The 17,886-nt window shown below is 41.2% G+C and overlaps 1 protein-coding gene and 1 non-coding gene across 2 annotated transcripts; one reads left to right on the forward strand and one right to left on the reverse strand.

Moving 5' to 3' along the window:
• Positions 1–769: 769 nt before the first annotated feature.
• LOC120619385 (5S ribosomal RNA) lies at positions 770–888 on the reverse strand. Its single transcript, XR_005657491.1, has one exon. It is a non-coding gene; the product is annotated as a 5S ribosomal RNA (ribosomal RNA).
• Positions 889–9,546: 8,658 nt separating this feature from the next.
• COX20 (cytochrome c oxidase assembly factor COX20) lies at positions 9,547–16,883 on the forward strand. The gene is made up of 4 exons (XM_039883251.1): positions 9,547–9,660; positions 15,604–15,718; positions 15,830–15,893; positions 16,602–16,883. The coding sequence occupies exons 1-4, from the start codon at positions 9,619–9,621 to the stop codon at positions 16,738–16,740; spliced, it is 360 nt and encodes a 119-aa protein (XP_039739185.1). The 5' UTR covers positions 9,547–9,618; the 3' UTR covers positions 16,741–16,883.
• The last annotated feature ends 1,003 nt before the right edge of the window (positions 16,884–17,886 follow it).

Below are 17,886 nucleotides of genomic sequence, written 5' to 3' on the forward strand. Positions count from 1 at the left end.
TTAAAACTCATCATGGGATATTTTAGAAAGACTTGCTTGAAAGCAGTGGGCATGCCCGCCCAGAAAGCCATTCTAATGAGGTTCTGTCATAGGAAGCATTTCTTAAGAAGCTGAAATCTAGGTTACCTCCTCTCCAGTTTGTGGCATCCTTTATTCTTTGCCCCCGCTCCTACAGAATGTGGCCAGAATAATTGTTTTTAGTTATTAAGCTCACTGTGTCACCTAGCTCCTAGGACCTTTCCAGGGCTTTCTCTCACGGTCTGGAAGCCACCCAGACGCCCTGCTGCAGTCCAGCCTCCTGGTCCGGGCCCCTCCCCTCTGTGCAACTCTGTCGCCCCTTCCCCTCTCACCTACCCTGGCCAGGTCTTCCACGCAGCCGGCTTATTCCCACGTGGGACCGCTGCATCAGCTTTCCCTCTCTCTGCGATTTCCCTTATTTTATTTTATTTTTATCCCCAACCAATTTTCCAAGGCCGAGTCCTTGTTATCTGTACCTTCAAAGCCACCTCCCCGGAGTGGCCTTCACTCACCACACAACCAGAAGTCACCATGAGGCACTATAATTTACAACCACATTTTAATTCTATGCAAGCCCTAATATCTTCGTTATATTAACTTGCTTATTGTCCACCCCCCCAAACCAGAAGAAAAGCCCCATGAATGTGAGGACCTTATTTGTATGGCTCACGCTTTAGACACTGCCGGCCTCAGAGCTGGCACTCAGTGAACGCTGTCGTTTTGTTTCTGTTTTCTTTTTTTCTTTTTTTAAAGCCTACAGCACCTGGTCTTCCTAGGTGGTCTCCCATCCAAGCACTAACCAGGCCTGACTCTGCTTAGCTTCCGAGATCAGATGAGATCAGGTGTGTTCAGGGTGGCATGGCCGTAGACTGCTTCTTTTTTCTTTCTTTTCTTTTCTTTCTTTCTTTTCTTTCTTTCTTTTTGTTGTTGTTGTTGTTGTTTTTGGTATGTTGTCGTTTCGGCAGCATACCACTCACTGAGTTTCTAGGTAGATTCGGTCACCTGAACAAAACAGCATTGTGTTATACGTGTGTTGAAGAAAAATGGCGAAGATATGGTTCCTGTCCTCAAAACAACTGGGAGATGACGTGTCGATGGTGAGGTGACCAACAATTCACTCTAGCGAATAATCCCCCGTGTGTGGACGATACGTATAATGGAAGTTGAGACTATAATTTATTGAACATTACCTAACGCTGGGCATTCTGCTGACCACTTTACGTCATTTGATGCTCACGATAATTATAGAAAGGAACTATCATTATTCTCATTTTCCAGCTAAAGCATTGAGAGGTTAAAGAAGTTCAAAAAGCTCATGATTACCAGGGAGCCCATTCTTCACCACTGCTCAAGGGGAGAGGGGGTCGTCGCTTCAAGTTCAGGTGGCCTGGGAGGCTTTGTGGACGGGTGGTGGTTGAGCTGGCCCCTGAGACAGGACAGGACTGAGAGGTGCAACTGGAGCTGAGAGTCTGCCCCTGAGAAGACGGCCGAGCAGGTCACATTTGTCCATCACCTAGTGCAGAAGCAGTTTTCAGAAAATCTGTAACTGACGAAAGCGGTTCAGATCATTTGAGAGTAGACAGTGCAGCAAAGTCCACGTACGCGCATCCAAAAGAATGATTAATATTGTTTGTAACTCAATATAAATAAAAAAGAATGATCGCAACACAATCAATTAATCTTAAAAAGTATGTTATATAGATATACTAAAAGGATAAAGTGGAAGAGTGAAGAGCACTTCTTTATAGGCCGATGCCAGCTAATAAACATAGATGGAGCGACAAAATAGAGAAAATCACCATTTGGCAAACTCCAGTGTAAACTCCCCGAGTCAAGGTGAGGATCATTGAAGAATGCCAAAACCATCACGTGGATGACTTTTTGGTAACAGGATGTTTGCACAGATTTTTAACTGCAAAGAAGAAAGTGTCTATTGTAAGAGTTCTGGAAGTCTCTATATAATTGGAGGACCAAAGTGAGCATCACTAATAGTGGGATGACATTTGTGCCTCCTGATGTGATGCAATTTGAAATGCACATCGTCGAGACGCATTCTTGCCAAAATGTTTGACCTGAATTTAATCTGACTGCTAGACTAGCACATAACAATAGAAATATAATGTGAGCCATATATGTAATATTAAATTTTCTGGTAGCCACATAAGAAAAGTATAGACAAAACCAAAAATCTCACAGGTGAAACTAATTTAATAATATACTTTATCTAATCCACGATATCCAAAATATTTCAACATGTAAGCAATATAAAAAATTAATATTTTACTTTCTTTTTTTGTACTGAGTCTTCAATGTGTACTTTTTCATTAAAGTACATTTCAATTCAGATGCTAAATTTTCGCTGGAAATACTTTATCTGTTCCTAGATTTCATAAAATTTACAGTTGAAAGTAGATTTGCATACCTAAATTGTTCAAAACATACTTAAAATCTTTCCAATAATGGAATTGAGTGTGAGCATTAAAATCTAAATTCAGATTAATTCAAATGAAACTAAATTAAAAATTCAGTGCCTCTTTTGCATTAGCTATATTTTGAGTTCTCAGTAGCTACATGAAGTAGTGGCTACCATGTTAGATAGTGCAACCCTAGACTTAACTTTCTGTTTATAGAATATAAAGAGGATAGTAGATAGACAAGTTGAATGACACCGAGAGACAAACCAGAAGTTGAAACATTCTGCAAAACACTGTCTTAGAGTTTCAAATAGTTAATGTCATTAAAAAAGATAAGACTGGAGATCGTCCTAGGCTAAGAATGGCTACAGAGACATAACAACCAAATGCAGTGTCGGATCCTTGTTTGAAAACAAAAACTAAAGGATGGACAATTGGGGAAATTTCTTCGCACAACTGGGGAACATTCTAGATGAAGTTTGAAATTATTGCTAGTTTTCTTAGGGGTCATAATGGCATTATCATTATGCAGAAAATTGCTTTATTTTTAGAAGGAATAATAATTCTAGTGGGAGAATAATTCTAGAAATGAAATTTTAACCAAATGTCAATCAGAGTTGAGAGAAGAAACAATATTTGGGACATGATGATCTCAGAATATTTACCTTCTATGCAACCTTTTTCCAGGAAGCCCTTGGAGGAGACACTCCTCAAAATGAGGGAGCAAACCAAGAAAAGAAGATGAAGAATGGAGGAAGCAGGTGAACCAGCACAGGCAAGAAGTGATGAGGATCCCCAGGATGATGGTTGGGAACCAGTCCGAGAAAAGCAACGGTTAGAGATTGGACCAAGAAAAGCTCTAGGAGAGAGGTCTTTGAAGAAAAAAATTGACAATATCATGGAAAGTTTTATAACTCTGTAGGAGAATTTTGAGAGAAAAATTAATAATAGGTGCACTCACTGGCATATTGGTAAACCATTCTCTGAAGAGAAAGAAGGGAAGGAAGGAAGGAAGGAAGGAAGGAAGGAAGGAAGGAAGGAAGGAAGGAAGGAAGGCGAAAGGCAGGCAGACAAGCATGCTTCAGCATTTATTGATTTCCATGGCATATTATTCCAACTATAGCAAGCTATACCAACATGAAGTCACTGAGCACACAATTGGTAAGGGATCCCACAATCGATTCTCAAGAGCCATTAAAAAAAAAAAGAAAAAGACGAGTATATAATACTACTCATTTGTCCCATGAGCCAAATGAGAATTATATGCTAAAATTCAGATCCTCTCTTATGTTACCAAAAAAAGAAAAAAAGAGAGAGAGAGAGACCATTGCAGAGCTAGCTCCAACAAAATTAATCATATAAACAAATAAAGCAAGTATTAACTCCTGAAAAGTAAAAAGTCTTCCAAGAAAAAAATGGACTCAGTATTCCACGCGGCTCAGCTATGAACATTTACCTTGTCAGAACAAGGTACACCCCAAAGGCGGGTTTAACCTTTTAAAATGCGATGTAACCATATTGAGAGGATGAAGGGAGATAAAAAAGAGAGCTGAATTGTCATTGTCACTAGATAGGGCCTAAAATTTGTCAATGTAAGAAACGTCCAAACCTGTAGAGAATTTTTGAGTTTATTTGAGCCAAACTGATGACAATTGCTGGGAAGCAAAATCTCAATGGATTGGAAAAATGCTCTGGAGAATGGCAGTTTTGCAGCTTATTTTATACATTAGAATCAAGGGAGGAGACCTAGGAGGGTTGCATGAAATCCCGTGGTAGATTAAGCGGAGAGGGAGAAAGCAAAGCGGGGCAATCTCTGAGACTGGACACGCAGGAAAACGGGGAGACACACATTCCTTTCACGTTGGTGGGTATAGGATAGTTGATACTTAACATTTACAGCACAGAGATGGTGTGGGGGGACAAGGAAACCATGAGGGGGTCTGTGGTCTCCTGCTCTGGTGGTGGGTGTGCCCTGAGGAGTCTGGAAAAGATGATTGACATTTCAAAGGTATGTTATCTCAGAGGCCAACAGACAATAGACGGGCTCACTTATGATAAAGACTGATCTTGGTCGAGGAAGCTACAGGCCCAGGATGTGAGTACCCGCCACGACCCGCTTTCTGATAGGAATTTTTATGTTCAAATCATCCAAGGTGGTTACTTTCGATCTCTGAGTTTGTAGGGTCCGCCGTGCTGGCCTCTCCTGAGCTTGTCAGGTTTAGCATGTGGCCCCTTTTTCATCCACAAATTGAGAAATCAAGAAATATAAGAGGGAGCATTTTATTTAGAAATATGCAGGTCAACTACCAGAAGAAAGGGCCAAAAAAGATAAAAATCATTTTGCGTGTGCGATGCAGAACTTCAGGGAGGAAAGAACGTGGCGGAAAATAGTTGGCTTTCTTTTTAAGTCCTGTAGAACCATTAGACTTAAACGCACACAGGTGTGCACACACACGCACGCACACATACGCACACGCAAACGGAAAAAGAAGAGGAGAAAAATCCAGACTTCTGGTTACAGAGGGCTGACTGCACACGAGTTTTTAATCACTCCTCCTCCAAAACACTGAAATGACAAAAGGAATATAAAAATAAACATAAATCGATACCCCTGCTGGGAGGACGGGAGAATGTACCAGCAGCTACCTGGACAGTTAGGAATTTGGGGATGATGCAGAGGAGCTGGGATCAGATTCATTATTAAACCCAATATACTCGATTGAAAAACAACCCCACATAACCCTAAGAGAGAATCTCAAAAAGGAAATTTTGCCAGCACAGCCCCCACACACACCCTTCCCGCCATCTTGTTGTCAGCAGGTAATTGCGGTTCGCTGGGTGGGGCTGTGATACGAGACACTCTCTCCCAGACAAGAGAACGAAAGCAGAGACTCCGGGCAGCGTGCCAGGGGCTCTACCACCACCACGAGGGAGGGAACCCGAGAGAAGAGCTTTTCTGGCCCTCTCCACCCACTTTGCTAAACCACCACCTCACTCAGGGCGGCCGCATCACTGCCAGACCAGCGGGGAGCCTTGCAGCAGGCAGCATGGTTGAAGGGCACAGAGCGTAGGAATAGCCTGAACAGGTGTATTGATTCCTTGCCATCGCTGTCATCCCGAAAAACCACTCCTTTAGTTTTTGCTATCGAGACCTCCAGAACTGTCCTTTTCAAGACCTGGCTTTTCAACTTTTTATCAATTCGGTGAGTTTCTCCACATCTTCCCAATAAATGTCTTTCTTGTTTAAGTTAACTAGAGTCAGTGTCCGTTGCTCGCAATGAAAAAACCCTTACCAGACAAAATGATGACAATAAGCTTAATGCTATTATATATGCCTTATATTTTATATGTAATAAATACTTTGTACTCTTATAATAAGCTTAACTTGATGCTAACATAGAGAATGAACATTCTTTTCAAATGCCTATGGGACATGTACAAAATGATCTCTCTTATGCAACACACCTACAAGTAAAAATCAGTAAATTCCAAAAAGTAGAAATACACAGGCCACGGTGTAAAACAAAACAAAACAAAATCCCTAAAAATTAATACCAATGTCTCAATGTATTCGCTTAGAAGTAACATGTGAAATTATAAAAATCTATGAAATAAAGATAATAGCAAAACTATCTGTCAAAATCTATGATGTAACATATGATAAAAAGATTCTCAGAGGAAATTTTATAGCCTTAAATACATTTATTAGAAATCAAGAAAGATAAGAGACTAACTGAACTAACTACTTGATTCAAAAAGCTTTAAAAAAAATACAATAAAATAGAAAAAAAATGTAAAGTATAAAATGAACTAGAAAAAAATAGAATTAGTCAATAATACCAAAAGTTGGGCTTTTCAGAAAAAAAGAGATAATCAAAATTATTAACGAGAAAAGAAGCATGTGAAGATTATTGCAAAATTACAGGATTTTTTTTTTTTATTATTACTGGAGTTGAGAAGGCCTACTTAAGCAAGACACAAGATCAAAAACCATAAAACACTGACAGATTGGACTCCACAAAAGAAGTTAAAATGTTTGAGAAATGAAAGATTGTGAAAATTAATAGAAACCTTATTTAAAATAGAGTTGGTTCAACTAATCGTTACCAAATATGTTTTAATTTTAAATACCCAACCTGTATAATAAACTGCATACGTTAAAAAAAAAAAACAATGGTGTCAGGAGGCCAGAAAAGAGAACTCTTTGAACACATCATTCAACGCACACTACTGACCCCAACTGGAAGAGATGTGCCTTGCATCTCTGACAGGAAGTGACACATTACTACCTCATCAGGAAGAAGAAAAGATTCTTCCCTGCCACATAGTAGCTCAGCTAATGAAAAGTTATTCTACTTGGAAGTTTCAGTTTCCTCCAATGGACTCTTCCTTTACAACAGTGCCTCTCAGGTCCATAAAAGAGTTTTTTTTCTTCCTTGTTTCTCTGGACTAGTGTGTGGTTCCTGTGCCATTAGATTACATGTTCTAAACTGCAATTCTTTGTTGTTCCCGGAAAAAAAAAACTTTTGCTGGAGAAATAGCTATCTATTCGTTTAAAGTCAACAACTCCATAAACAAAAGTAACAAGTAATGAACCAGAAGAAAAGATCTGTTACAAATATGAGTTAAAAGCCATAATTGCAAAGAGCTGCTATAAACTAATAAGAAAAGCATGTACACAAATTTTTTAATGCAGAAAGCTATAGAAAGCCATTTCTTAGAAAAGAATGCCTAATAAACATTTGAAAGGATGCTCAAACATATTAGTAATTAGGAAAGTTTAAAACAGTAAGACACCACTTTTCATCCATCAGATAAGCACAGAATTTAAAACACGATAATACGCAGTGTTTAAAACATGAAAAACAGGCATTCTCATCCATTGTTAATGGGGAATATAAACTGGTAGTCTTTTTGAAGGACAGTTTAGCAGTAGGTACTAAATTGTTTAATGTGCATACTCATTTGAACCAGGCCACTTCCAGAAATCTGTCTTACAGAAATACTTGAACATGTTCACAAAGATATAAAGATGCTCACTGAAGCTTTTTTTTTTTTGATTAGTGAAAACATTAAAATTTTATATATGTCAGTCCAAAGGAAAATGATTAAAGGATTGCTGAGCAGGCTTTAAAATAACTGAGTAAATCTATAGGTACATGAAACAATTTCTAAGATAGAATGTTAAATGGTGAGTAAATTATTGAAGGCAAATTACATAGTGCATTCGTTTTGCTATGTGTGTATCATATACTGATACATGTATAGACATGTATGATGGCAGGTATGGCATAGCATGAGTTTCACTTTGTAACTTATATTATAGTGTTGTTTTAATTAAGATAAAGCAAGCAGTTTAGAAAGAGACATATCAAGCTGTTGTGTTTATCACAGAGAGGGGAGAAAAAGGGTGAGAGTGAAAGATTTTTACTTTTCACCCTATAAACTGTGAAAATGGAAAAATCAAACATGCAATTATTACGCAATTTTTGTGAAATCGTTTACTATAAATAACATATGAAAATACTTTCAAAGACAAATTAAATGGACCTCAACTAAGTTTACGCTAGCAGTTTTCCAAGTCACAATAAAAAATAGGATGATTTTATGATGTTTTACCTGGCACTTTTCCAGTTCTCCTTTCTTTACAACATAATTAGGAGTTACTTCAAAAGAATTCCTCATTCCTTTATGGAATATTACTGGCTTAAATATAGCCTTCCAGACCAAGGGTTCAAAGCATAGTTAGCTCAAGAATTTCAGTTGAGAACCCCAAAATGGCAGGATATCACGAGTGGGGTGACTTTTTTCTATTTCCTAATAAATATTACAGCAGTATGTAATTTGTCTGTGGATGTCTGATTTCCCCCAAAGTTACTCATTTAAAAAAACTGTCACATGTAAGTCATAAATCGTATTATTTTATTGGGATCGTAGAAAGGTATTAAATGATCATTAAAGTAAAGGCCTTACAAGGACTAAAAACACGTTCAATTAATAATACCTAATATTAAACCATCACCGCTAGTCTGGATCCAGCCCTCAACGTGCCAGGAAGCAGTAAAATTAGCAACATGACTTTGCTCAATGACAGGCTCTAGAGCGTTCGACACTTCCCCAGGAGTACGCTTTGAAATATATAGACTACACGTTCAATACCGCGGAGGCATAAGGTAGTCACAGGGACATTCACCTAAGGGTGGACAGAAAGGCACTGAAAAAGGAACTGCGTTTTATCTCCTCGGGGCTGGGAAGCGGGCCAGACTCTATCTTACTCGGGGTCGGATGCGCGCGCTCCCGACTGATCGCGCCAACACGCAGCTTGGGTTTCACGGTAACGCGCAGTGCTAGGGAGGGGTACACCGCGGCCACCACCGAACGTCAAAAATGTCTTTGCCTACTTAAGCCCCAAAGTCCTTCACCGCCCTGTAAGGGCGGACACAACGTCCTGGCGCATGTTCAATAACGAGCCGCTCCCTCCATCTTGTCCCCAGTCTCCTTTAGGGAACCGAACGGCGCTGTTTTAAAACCCCTAAGGAGTGGGACCGAAGGAGGGAGGGGGTGGCATGGCCGTGGGAGCAGAACTCGCGCGAGGCCGGCGCCCGGGGCTGGGCGGCTGCGGCGCCGGGTGGAGTCGCCGGGGGCACCCGGGGTCCGTCCCCGGGCCGGAAGGACAAAGGACACGTAGGGGACGCGGACCGCGAGCGGGTGCAGGCCGACTTCCGGGCGGGCTCGTCCGCCGCAGGGCCCGCGCGCAGGACAAAGCGGCGGCGGCGCGCCCGCTCCCGGGCCGCGCGCGCCCCCGGCGGCCGGGCACGCGGGCACGAGCGCGCGGGCGGCGGTTAGAAATGGCGGTTGGGGCGGAAGGCGGGGGCCGGCGTGGGGCGAGGCGCCGTGCCGCGGTGCCGCGCCGCCTGTGCCCCGCCGAGAGCCCGAGGGCGGTGTCGCCCCCCGAGCCCTCCTCCGCGCACGGCGCCGGCTCTCCGGGCGTGGGGAGCCCGAGCGGGGGAAGGGGTGGCGCGTACGGGGAACAAAGGACACGGCCCGGGCCGGCGCGGCCGCTGCGGAGACGCGGAATCGCTCCCTAAGATGGCGGCCGGCGCGCGGGGCGGGGCGGGGCCGGGCCGGGGGCGGGGCTTCCGCTCGCGGCGGGGCCGGGTGGCGCTGCGGCCGCCGACTCGTCCCCATGGCCGCCGCGCCGGAGCCCGGCGAGCCCGGCAAGGGGAAGGTAACCCGGGGCGGCGGGGCGCGCGGGGGGCGCGGGCGGGGGGCGCGCGCGGCGCTTCGCAAGGACGCGGCCTCCGGAGCCGGGACACCCCGGGCCCCGAGCGCGTGTCGTCGGCCTCGCTGCCGTCCGGGGGTGGAAACTGCTACCGTGTATCCTCCCGCGCCCATGTTTTTGACCTCGTTGCCATGACAAGTGACCAAAATTAGGAGGCGGAGGGGACCAGTACTACTAATGACTTACTGCGGGGCCCTAGACAAGCAGCTAACAAGCCTTTGGCAAGAAAAAGTCTGCCGACCATGGCCTTGCCCCGGTAGCTTGCTAGTAAAGATAGAGTGACTTAAGAGCGCTCTGGGGACAAGTGCTTCGTCTTTGATGCATTTTCCACGACACTTAACATGGACACTTGGTTACATTCCGGTGAATTTACGTCCAAAGCAGGAGGGTCCGATGAAAAGAGAGGGTTTTTTTTTCCGTGAACCTTGCTTTCTCTCGATTTAGCGGTGCGTGTCGTAACCTGTAGCGTCCGTGGCCGGTATTCGTGTCGTCGTGCTTTGCCCTCCGGAGTCCACCTTGCACGACTGTCATTGTGCGCTAACCTGTAAAGTGCCTAAAATCGTAAAAGCAGCACGTTGCTTTCACCTGGCCTGTAATACAAGGCCCTCCCTCCAACTGACTTCTCATTCCTCAAGATGTACTGAAGCTAAACCAGGCTCTAGTCTTCCACTAAAGGCCTCCTGACTCCCCGAAGCAGACTGAGGTGCTTCTGTCCCCACCTCCCCCTGGCACCTTGTTCATAGCTATATCACTACACTGTTTATTTTACCAGAAAATCATTCGTCTCTTCTTCCTTGTGGGCTCCATGAGAGCAATTTATATCCTCAGTGCTGAGCAAAAAACATGTTCAGAAGATAAAAATTTTAATAGTGAGCTTATGTAAATATTGGATCAGTAATGACCCACTGTGTGCCAAATTGGTCTTCGTCTATAGTTTTAGGATATTCTCTGATCAGCTTGGAAATTTTGCTCACTTCCTCAAAGTTCTTGCTTCTCTGCGGACTTTAACATCTATGTTTCCTCAAGACAGCAGATCATCAAATGGCTGATATGAACAAATGTTAGATTGTTTCCATGTTTAATAACTGTCGGCTTATACAACATTGGTGCCTTTTCTGTTTTTAATGTCTCATGTACTATTTGGAATATGCTTAATATAGCAAAGTATGAAACCCTTGTAGGAAACTTGCATATTTCAAACATGAAATTCTATAGATTGTTTTGTGAGAACACTGGGATCTTGAATGAGGCTTTTAACCTTTTTGTATGATTGTTCACCTTTGACAGGAGGTAGCTGCTGTCATGTAATGGTCATAAGGGTGATTTAATCCACTGAGAAAGATTTCAGTGAAAGAAAAAACGGATTTATATTGACCTATTTCATTGGTCCATCATTAGCAAACAAAATACTGTAAAAAGTCCAGTAAATATGTTTATGAAACACTAATGCCTATCAAATCTCATGAAAGATAATAAAATTAATATAACATAAGCTATGTCTGACTTAGTAGCTCAGGATAATGTCAGAAAAAGAAGCCTACAGTTTTTAAAATTTTTTCACTGATTATTCCATAGCAATCCAGGGTGTTTCATTGTTAGCATCAGCAAACCTAAGGAAAACATGGGCAAGTTACCAAGCTAGCATGTCTGATAGAACTAGCCCTTAAAAACTGCCTTTCCTCTGCTCTCATTCTTTACTCCCTGAGAAACTAAAGCATGAAATTTGTTAACATGCCTACCAGGAAAGTGATCCAGGTAAATTATAAATTTATGAATTCAACCATTCAAAAAAATAGAGTACCTACTGAGCATTAGGCACTAAACTACATGCTAAAGATAAATAGCTTTGATCAAAACAGGTAAAATCCCTGTCTTTATGAAATTCATATTCTGCTGGAGGCATCCAACAAAAAGGAATAATTTCATTTACTGAACCAGCCAGGCAAAGATGTCGGAGTGGCAGCGTGCCTACACCAGAGGACACGGTGAAGAAAGGGGTACAAAAGGAGGGTGGGCGCCACATCTTGTAGGGCCTTCACAGTAGCAAGGAGTACATATATTATTCTGAGCATTTCCAAAGGCCATGGAGGCTTTAAAAAGAATGATAGCGTAATCTTGGTGAAATCAAGGTCTTTTAAGCTCCTAGGACAGAAGTTGGTACTTATAGTAAGCAGCAGTGACAGAAGTGGTTGGTTCAGGATGGATTTGGTTCAGCTGTGTCCTTCCAGAATTGCTGATACATTGGACATGAGTTTGTTGAAGAATCAAGGATGACTCCTAGGTTTTTGGTCTGACAATTGGTTGAGTAGTGATGCGTGAAAAGTAATTCCAGTTTGGAAATATTAAGTTCAAGGTGCTTTTCAGACATAGAGGTGTCAACAAGCAGATGAATGTGAAAACTAAAGCTTGGGAGAGATCAGGGTTTGTTTTGATTTCTAAATTTGGGAGTCGTCATGTAAACTGCATTTAAAGACTGGAGACACCTAGGAAGAGACTCGATGGGGGTGGGAGGAGGTGCACAAAGCTGCCAGAAAGGGCCAGTGAGAAGGGAAACCGGGAAACGTCATATTTGAAGCCGAGAAATTGTTCCAGAAACAAGTGATTACCTGTGCCACATGTGCTGATGTGTAGGGTACTATGGGTTTTGCAAAATGGATGTTTTAGAACAATGCCAATTCAGTGGTGTGCAGGGGATGAGTGCCTCGTTGCGAAGTTAGAGAATCGGGAGGTTTCTAAGTGGAGCAGCACACGTAGGTTAACTCGTTTTGCAGTGAAAGGGAGGAAAAACTGGGATGGTAATTTAGGAGGCTTGAGGGGAAGGGATGTGAAGAGGGATTTGTTTGGTTTTGTTTATCGGCTGGCGATTGTAGAGAGGGAAAAATAATGCAAACGAAAGAAGGAATAATTAGATAACTAGAAACAAAACCCCTGAATAGTTGAGAGGAACCAACTGCAGTTAGGACTATTTTTAATTAAAATTATTGGGGTGACATTGGTTAATGAGTCATGTTTCAAGTGTACTACTATTCAGTAATACATCATGTGTATACTGTATTGGGTTCACCACCTAAATTTTCTTCCATCACATATTTGATCCCCTTTACTCTTATCAACCTCCCCACTCCGTTAGGACTAGTTTTAAATAGGAATAGGGCCATTCCATCCTTTGCAACAAGAGAACATAGGCAATTACTTTGGGCAGTGGGAAATGAGCTAGCTCTAATCTGATCTGTTCTGTTTCCTATAAACTGGCATTCTGGCGTAGGCATCTTTTGAGCTTCCCTTGGCTCCATCAGAGCGAGCGAGCATCAGTGAAAAGTGCTTTAGTTTAAGGGCTTAAATTTAAGGTAAACCTTAAGTCTGCAAACCTGGAAATAAAGGGAAATGTTAACTTCCCTGAGAATCTTGCATTCATATGCTGAAGGCTGGTTTTCCATCATAGCATTCCCTACGGGCTCCCGAGAATTCAGTAATCAAGTCTAAAATCCAACTTTAGAGAGTGAGAATGCTCTACTAGTAAAGGGAAAATTGTGCTTTTAAATTTAGTTGTTACTTCCTAGATGTGTGTGTGACCTCTGGAAAATGACTCCTCCCTGAGCCTTGGTTTTTTCATCTATAAAGAACTCCAGAGGATTAAATGATGCAGTGGAAATGACAGGCTTGTGGTCCTGCTTACCACCCTTCCGCCCGGCCAGCACTTCCTGGCCTTCCAGTAGAGACCCCGAGCCACTTCCGAGATCATCTCAGAGAGGTTGCCAGTTCCAAATTACGAGACTGTTCAGACCCGCGTTGGTTCCTCAGCCTTGACAACACTGACATTAGACCAATTAAGCTGGAAGTGAGGCTGATAAACGTGCTGTGGTGGTTCTAAGAATGTACCATTTAATATATGTAACTTCTGTAAGATGTTTGTCCTTTAAAATAGGCTGAGATTCCATGATTTGCTATTAAATTTTTACTTTCCTAAGCAGTGTTTCCCTAATCTGCTAGTCATCAGAAGACCTTAAGCTTTCTACATAGGGATTCCAATGGCCCATCCCAGCTTTGGATCAGAATCTGAGGGCGAGGCTTGAAAATCTCTAAGATAGTTACCTAGCTGGCTTAAACAGCACTGATATTTGGCAAGTACATTTTATGCCAAAGAGGACTGGGGTTGACAGCATTTTGTCCAAGTGCCCCAAGAAATGTTTGTCTGCAGATTCTGGTGTGTTGGGGGAGGGGTCACACCATGGCTCCATCACGTAGGGGCATCCAAATAGAGTGGAGGCCTCAAAGAAACTGACGTCTGGTGGAGGGCGCGGTACTTGGAGCACTGTGGCCAACCTGTCCTTTTGTTCTCTGCCCAAATGTGAAACCATCAACGTTACAGCCTGTGGTAGAAGCTGCTGGTCTCACTCGCTTCTGAGACCTGGTAAGGCTTGGAGGTGAAGCCATTAGTCCTGGACTGGAATTCGGAGTCCGACATTCCCCATCTGCAGAGAGGCTCACAACCTCCCCCAGGACCATATATTCCACTGGGCTTTTGAGCTGCTTTGGTGAGGAAACGAGTTTTTTGCTAAATGAAAAAATCTGGAAGAATGAAAATCTCCCAGCCTCTATGTATAGGAACATTTGCATTACTATACCTGCTGTATGATCTTAGGGGTGTGGTGGTGGGGGCAGGGGGTAGCAAGAAGAGAAAACAAAAATGAGAATGAAGCGAGTATGTGATTTTCACTTTATTAGAAACAAAGTCATTTATCTTTTCTGGCAGAAGCTTGAACCAAAGCAGCAGAGAAAATACAATCAGTATCTTCATGTTTAACCTTTAATCTGACTTGTCTATTTTGTCCTTTCTCCATTTCTTCCAATCTTTTTTATCCTTTTACCCCATGCTATAGATCCCTCCCCCTTTACATTATACTACCAACTAAAAAGTATGACTGAAACCTTTAAGTAGACAAGTGGCGTTCTTTTAAAAGCTACATTACCAAAAACTTGCATTTAATCAAGTTTTAGAAAACAGGATCATAAGTTTTCTAAGTCTTTAATAGAAAAGCCATACTGAAACATGTTTTGACTTTCTTCTTAAATGTCTGTCCTGTCCCCCCAGCCCCTAGAGTACCCAGTTAGAATGACAGACATTCTAAACATGTTAGGGTGGCAGTAGGTTTTTGTTTTTTGTTTTTAAATTGGGAGAATAAGTCCAAAGAAGACTGTAGAAAAAATTTAAAAACCATCTTAGCACTTGAAGGAACTTATCACCCAGGCCAACACCTTTCATTACAGATCGAGGGCCACAAGATAAAACAATCAAGTGCAATTTGTTATCACAGGCAAGAAAACAGGCCAGAAGAGAGAATGCATTCATTTACCTTTACATGAAACATAACTGATGTTCACCTTGTTAACACCAATAAAATTTAAAGTCATTGTCAAAGAAATTTACAACAAACAGCACTATACTAATAAAAGCAAACGTGGTTAGAATGATTTTACTTCTCCCATTTAGGCTTTCCAAATTATTAGAAACAAAATTACGCTGTTTTAAATCAGTGACAGCCAAATTCCCAAGTTTCACAGGTGTTTAAAGAGCTCATAAAATTTGCTCTTATTTCCAAACCAGTCGATCAGCAAATTATGGTTTAACGCCATAATTTAATTAAGTTAGGTATGTTATACTGCTACTGCTTGGGGCTTTCTGGTCCAATTCTCAAGGTTTCCCATTTTAAGATTCAGACTGTATACCACATCAGTACGATAAAAGACAATGTAAATGGATTCGTGGTTGTCACATAGCACAATATTCTAGTTTAATCCTTTATCAAACCACCTTTACCAATCCTTTACCAAAAAAATCGACAATATTTTTTTCTTGTTCAACCTAGGTTCTTTTTTATTTTATCCTAGCCCTTTAAGCTCCTAGGAATTTTAGATGTCGAAAACATTCCTTGTGCACGGGACTCAATATTATATGGTTCAATAGGATCCGTTGTGGCTGGCCTTGGACATTTCTTGTTAACTAGTGAGTATCTTTTTCTCTATGTATAAAAACACATCTGTCTGTGCTGAACAATTATTTTCTAGATGGAGTAATATACATAATTATAATTACAGTGGTTGTGCTTTTTGACAGGTAGAATTAGAAGATCATGTGATGTTGGAGTAGGCGGATTCATCTTGGTGACTTTAGGATGCTGGTATGTGTATCATGTATTCAAGATCCATGATTGTAATAGGTTTATCTAATTCCAAAGCACATGCTCTTTTCAGAGCAGTCTACCATTGGGAAATTCCTACCTTAAGTTATTTTTTTAAAAAAAGACCAGCTTTTTTAAAAACGACTTTTTTTAATAGAAATTTCTTACAAAATGATTTTACTGGAATGCTCTTACCTGTGTTTTATACCACGTCAAATGAGCAGATGACTGCATGACACTACACATGCCATTAATACCAAGGTGTGGTTCATACTTTGTTTAGGAAGGCTCAACCTTTTACTTCACCCTAATGCTCATTTCAGCCCTGCTTATGGCATCACATCTGAAAATGTTACTTATGTGTTCACAGCTGCTACTACTATAGCATGGATGAATCGCGAATGTATTTTTTTGAGCCAAAAAAAAGCCAGACCCAAGTACATACTATATGGTTCCATTTATGAAGCTCTACAAGTAAAACTAAGGTGATAGAAATCCTCATTTCATATAAAACATATTTTAATAAACAAATGTGTTCATAGGTATCTTTGACATCAAACCACCATAAGATACAACTCTAAATTAGAATGATTATAATTTAAGTCTTGGGGTACTCAATTGTAAGCATTTTTTAATTTTATTATAAAATTTCAAATGTTTCTATAGGAATTTTACATTAATGACTTACTCATGTTCTTTTCTTATAAGGTTCCATTGTAGGTATAATTATGCAAAGCTAAGAATACAGGAAAGAATTGCCAGAGAAGGAATTAAAAATAAGATTTTATATGAAAGTACCCACCTAGATCCTGAAAGAAAACAAACCAACGGTGACAGCAGCAACTGAGCAGAGTCTTGTGTATAGAAAACCCCAGAACACCTCCCTGACGTAACTGAAGTCAGTGCGAGCAAAGCTGAGATCAACTGTCAAACGTTGTATGTGCCGTAAGAAGGCTTTCAATCAAGCAAATAAAGTATGTGTAAGTTGTAGTCTTTTTTTTCAACACTTGTGTGAACACTTACAAACTTATTCTGCCCTGCGGCATCTCCTGCCACTGGAGCGTATAGTGGACTTGTCACGCTTAAAATAACCTAGTTCAGCATGCTTAGAAAAGTCTCCTTGTAATTATAAGTAGTGAGTATAGAAGACAGCACTACAAGAAATAAAATCTCTCCCCGTTGCTTTTAAAAACTCAACTTAACTATGTTACTGTACCCTGTTAAAAAAATGAGGGAAAACTTCTTGGTTTAAGCCAATGCTAATATAAGACTTAAAACTAATGGACTGTATCATTTTGCAGTTAAGGTAAAGGTTGTTTTTAACTGCTCTTAATTTTTTGAAAGCATAGTTTTAGTTTTTAATAGAATTTATGTACATGCATACAAAATCTTTTTAAAACTTGTTTAGCACAAAAGAAAACGAACTGCAGGATTAACTACATACATATAGTATTACCCTGATGCAAACAGACATTTATAACTCAATCAGCTACCATAATTTAAAAAATCCAACTAAGTCCACGGCAACTTATTTATTCAGGAAAAAAATTCTCCCTTTCCAAAGCAATGAAATTGTTTAGTTTGTTTTAGTATCAACATTACAAAATATGAACTAGAAGTCTTCCTGGCTAAGAAATTGTAAATATGAAAAAAGACACCAGGGGACAAGATTGTGGCATCACTACGGGTCCTGTTACGTGATTATCATGGTGAGCTAAAGCAGTTAGGGCAAGAAAGAGATGTCCTAAAACTTGCTCCAGTTCAGCTCACCAGAGAAATAGCATTTTCCCTCCCATGCCCACCTTCCTGTGGCTGTCTTGAGGGCTAGGGTGCGTAAGCTATGCCGTTTACCAAATGCCGTAACTACTAGTGAATGACTTTGTCGAGCATGTGTTCTAAGAGATTTTTCTTGATCATAATCACCTGGCAGCCACCAGAAGACTTGGACGCTGATTAGGGAAGGAAAGGTTATTAGGAAAATGCAGTTTACAAG

Source organism: Pteropus medius, unplaced genomic scaffold (genome assembly GCF_902729225.1).
Source record: "Pteropus medius unplaced genomic scaffold, Ma_sr-lr_union100, whole genome shotgun sequence".
Classification (NCBI taxonomy): domain Eukaryota; kingdom Metazoa; phylum Chordata; class Mammalia; order Chiroptera; family Pteropodidae; genus Pteropus; species Pteropus medius.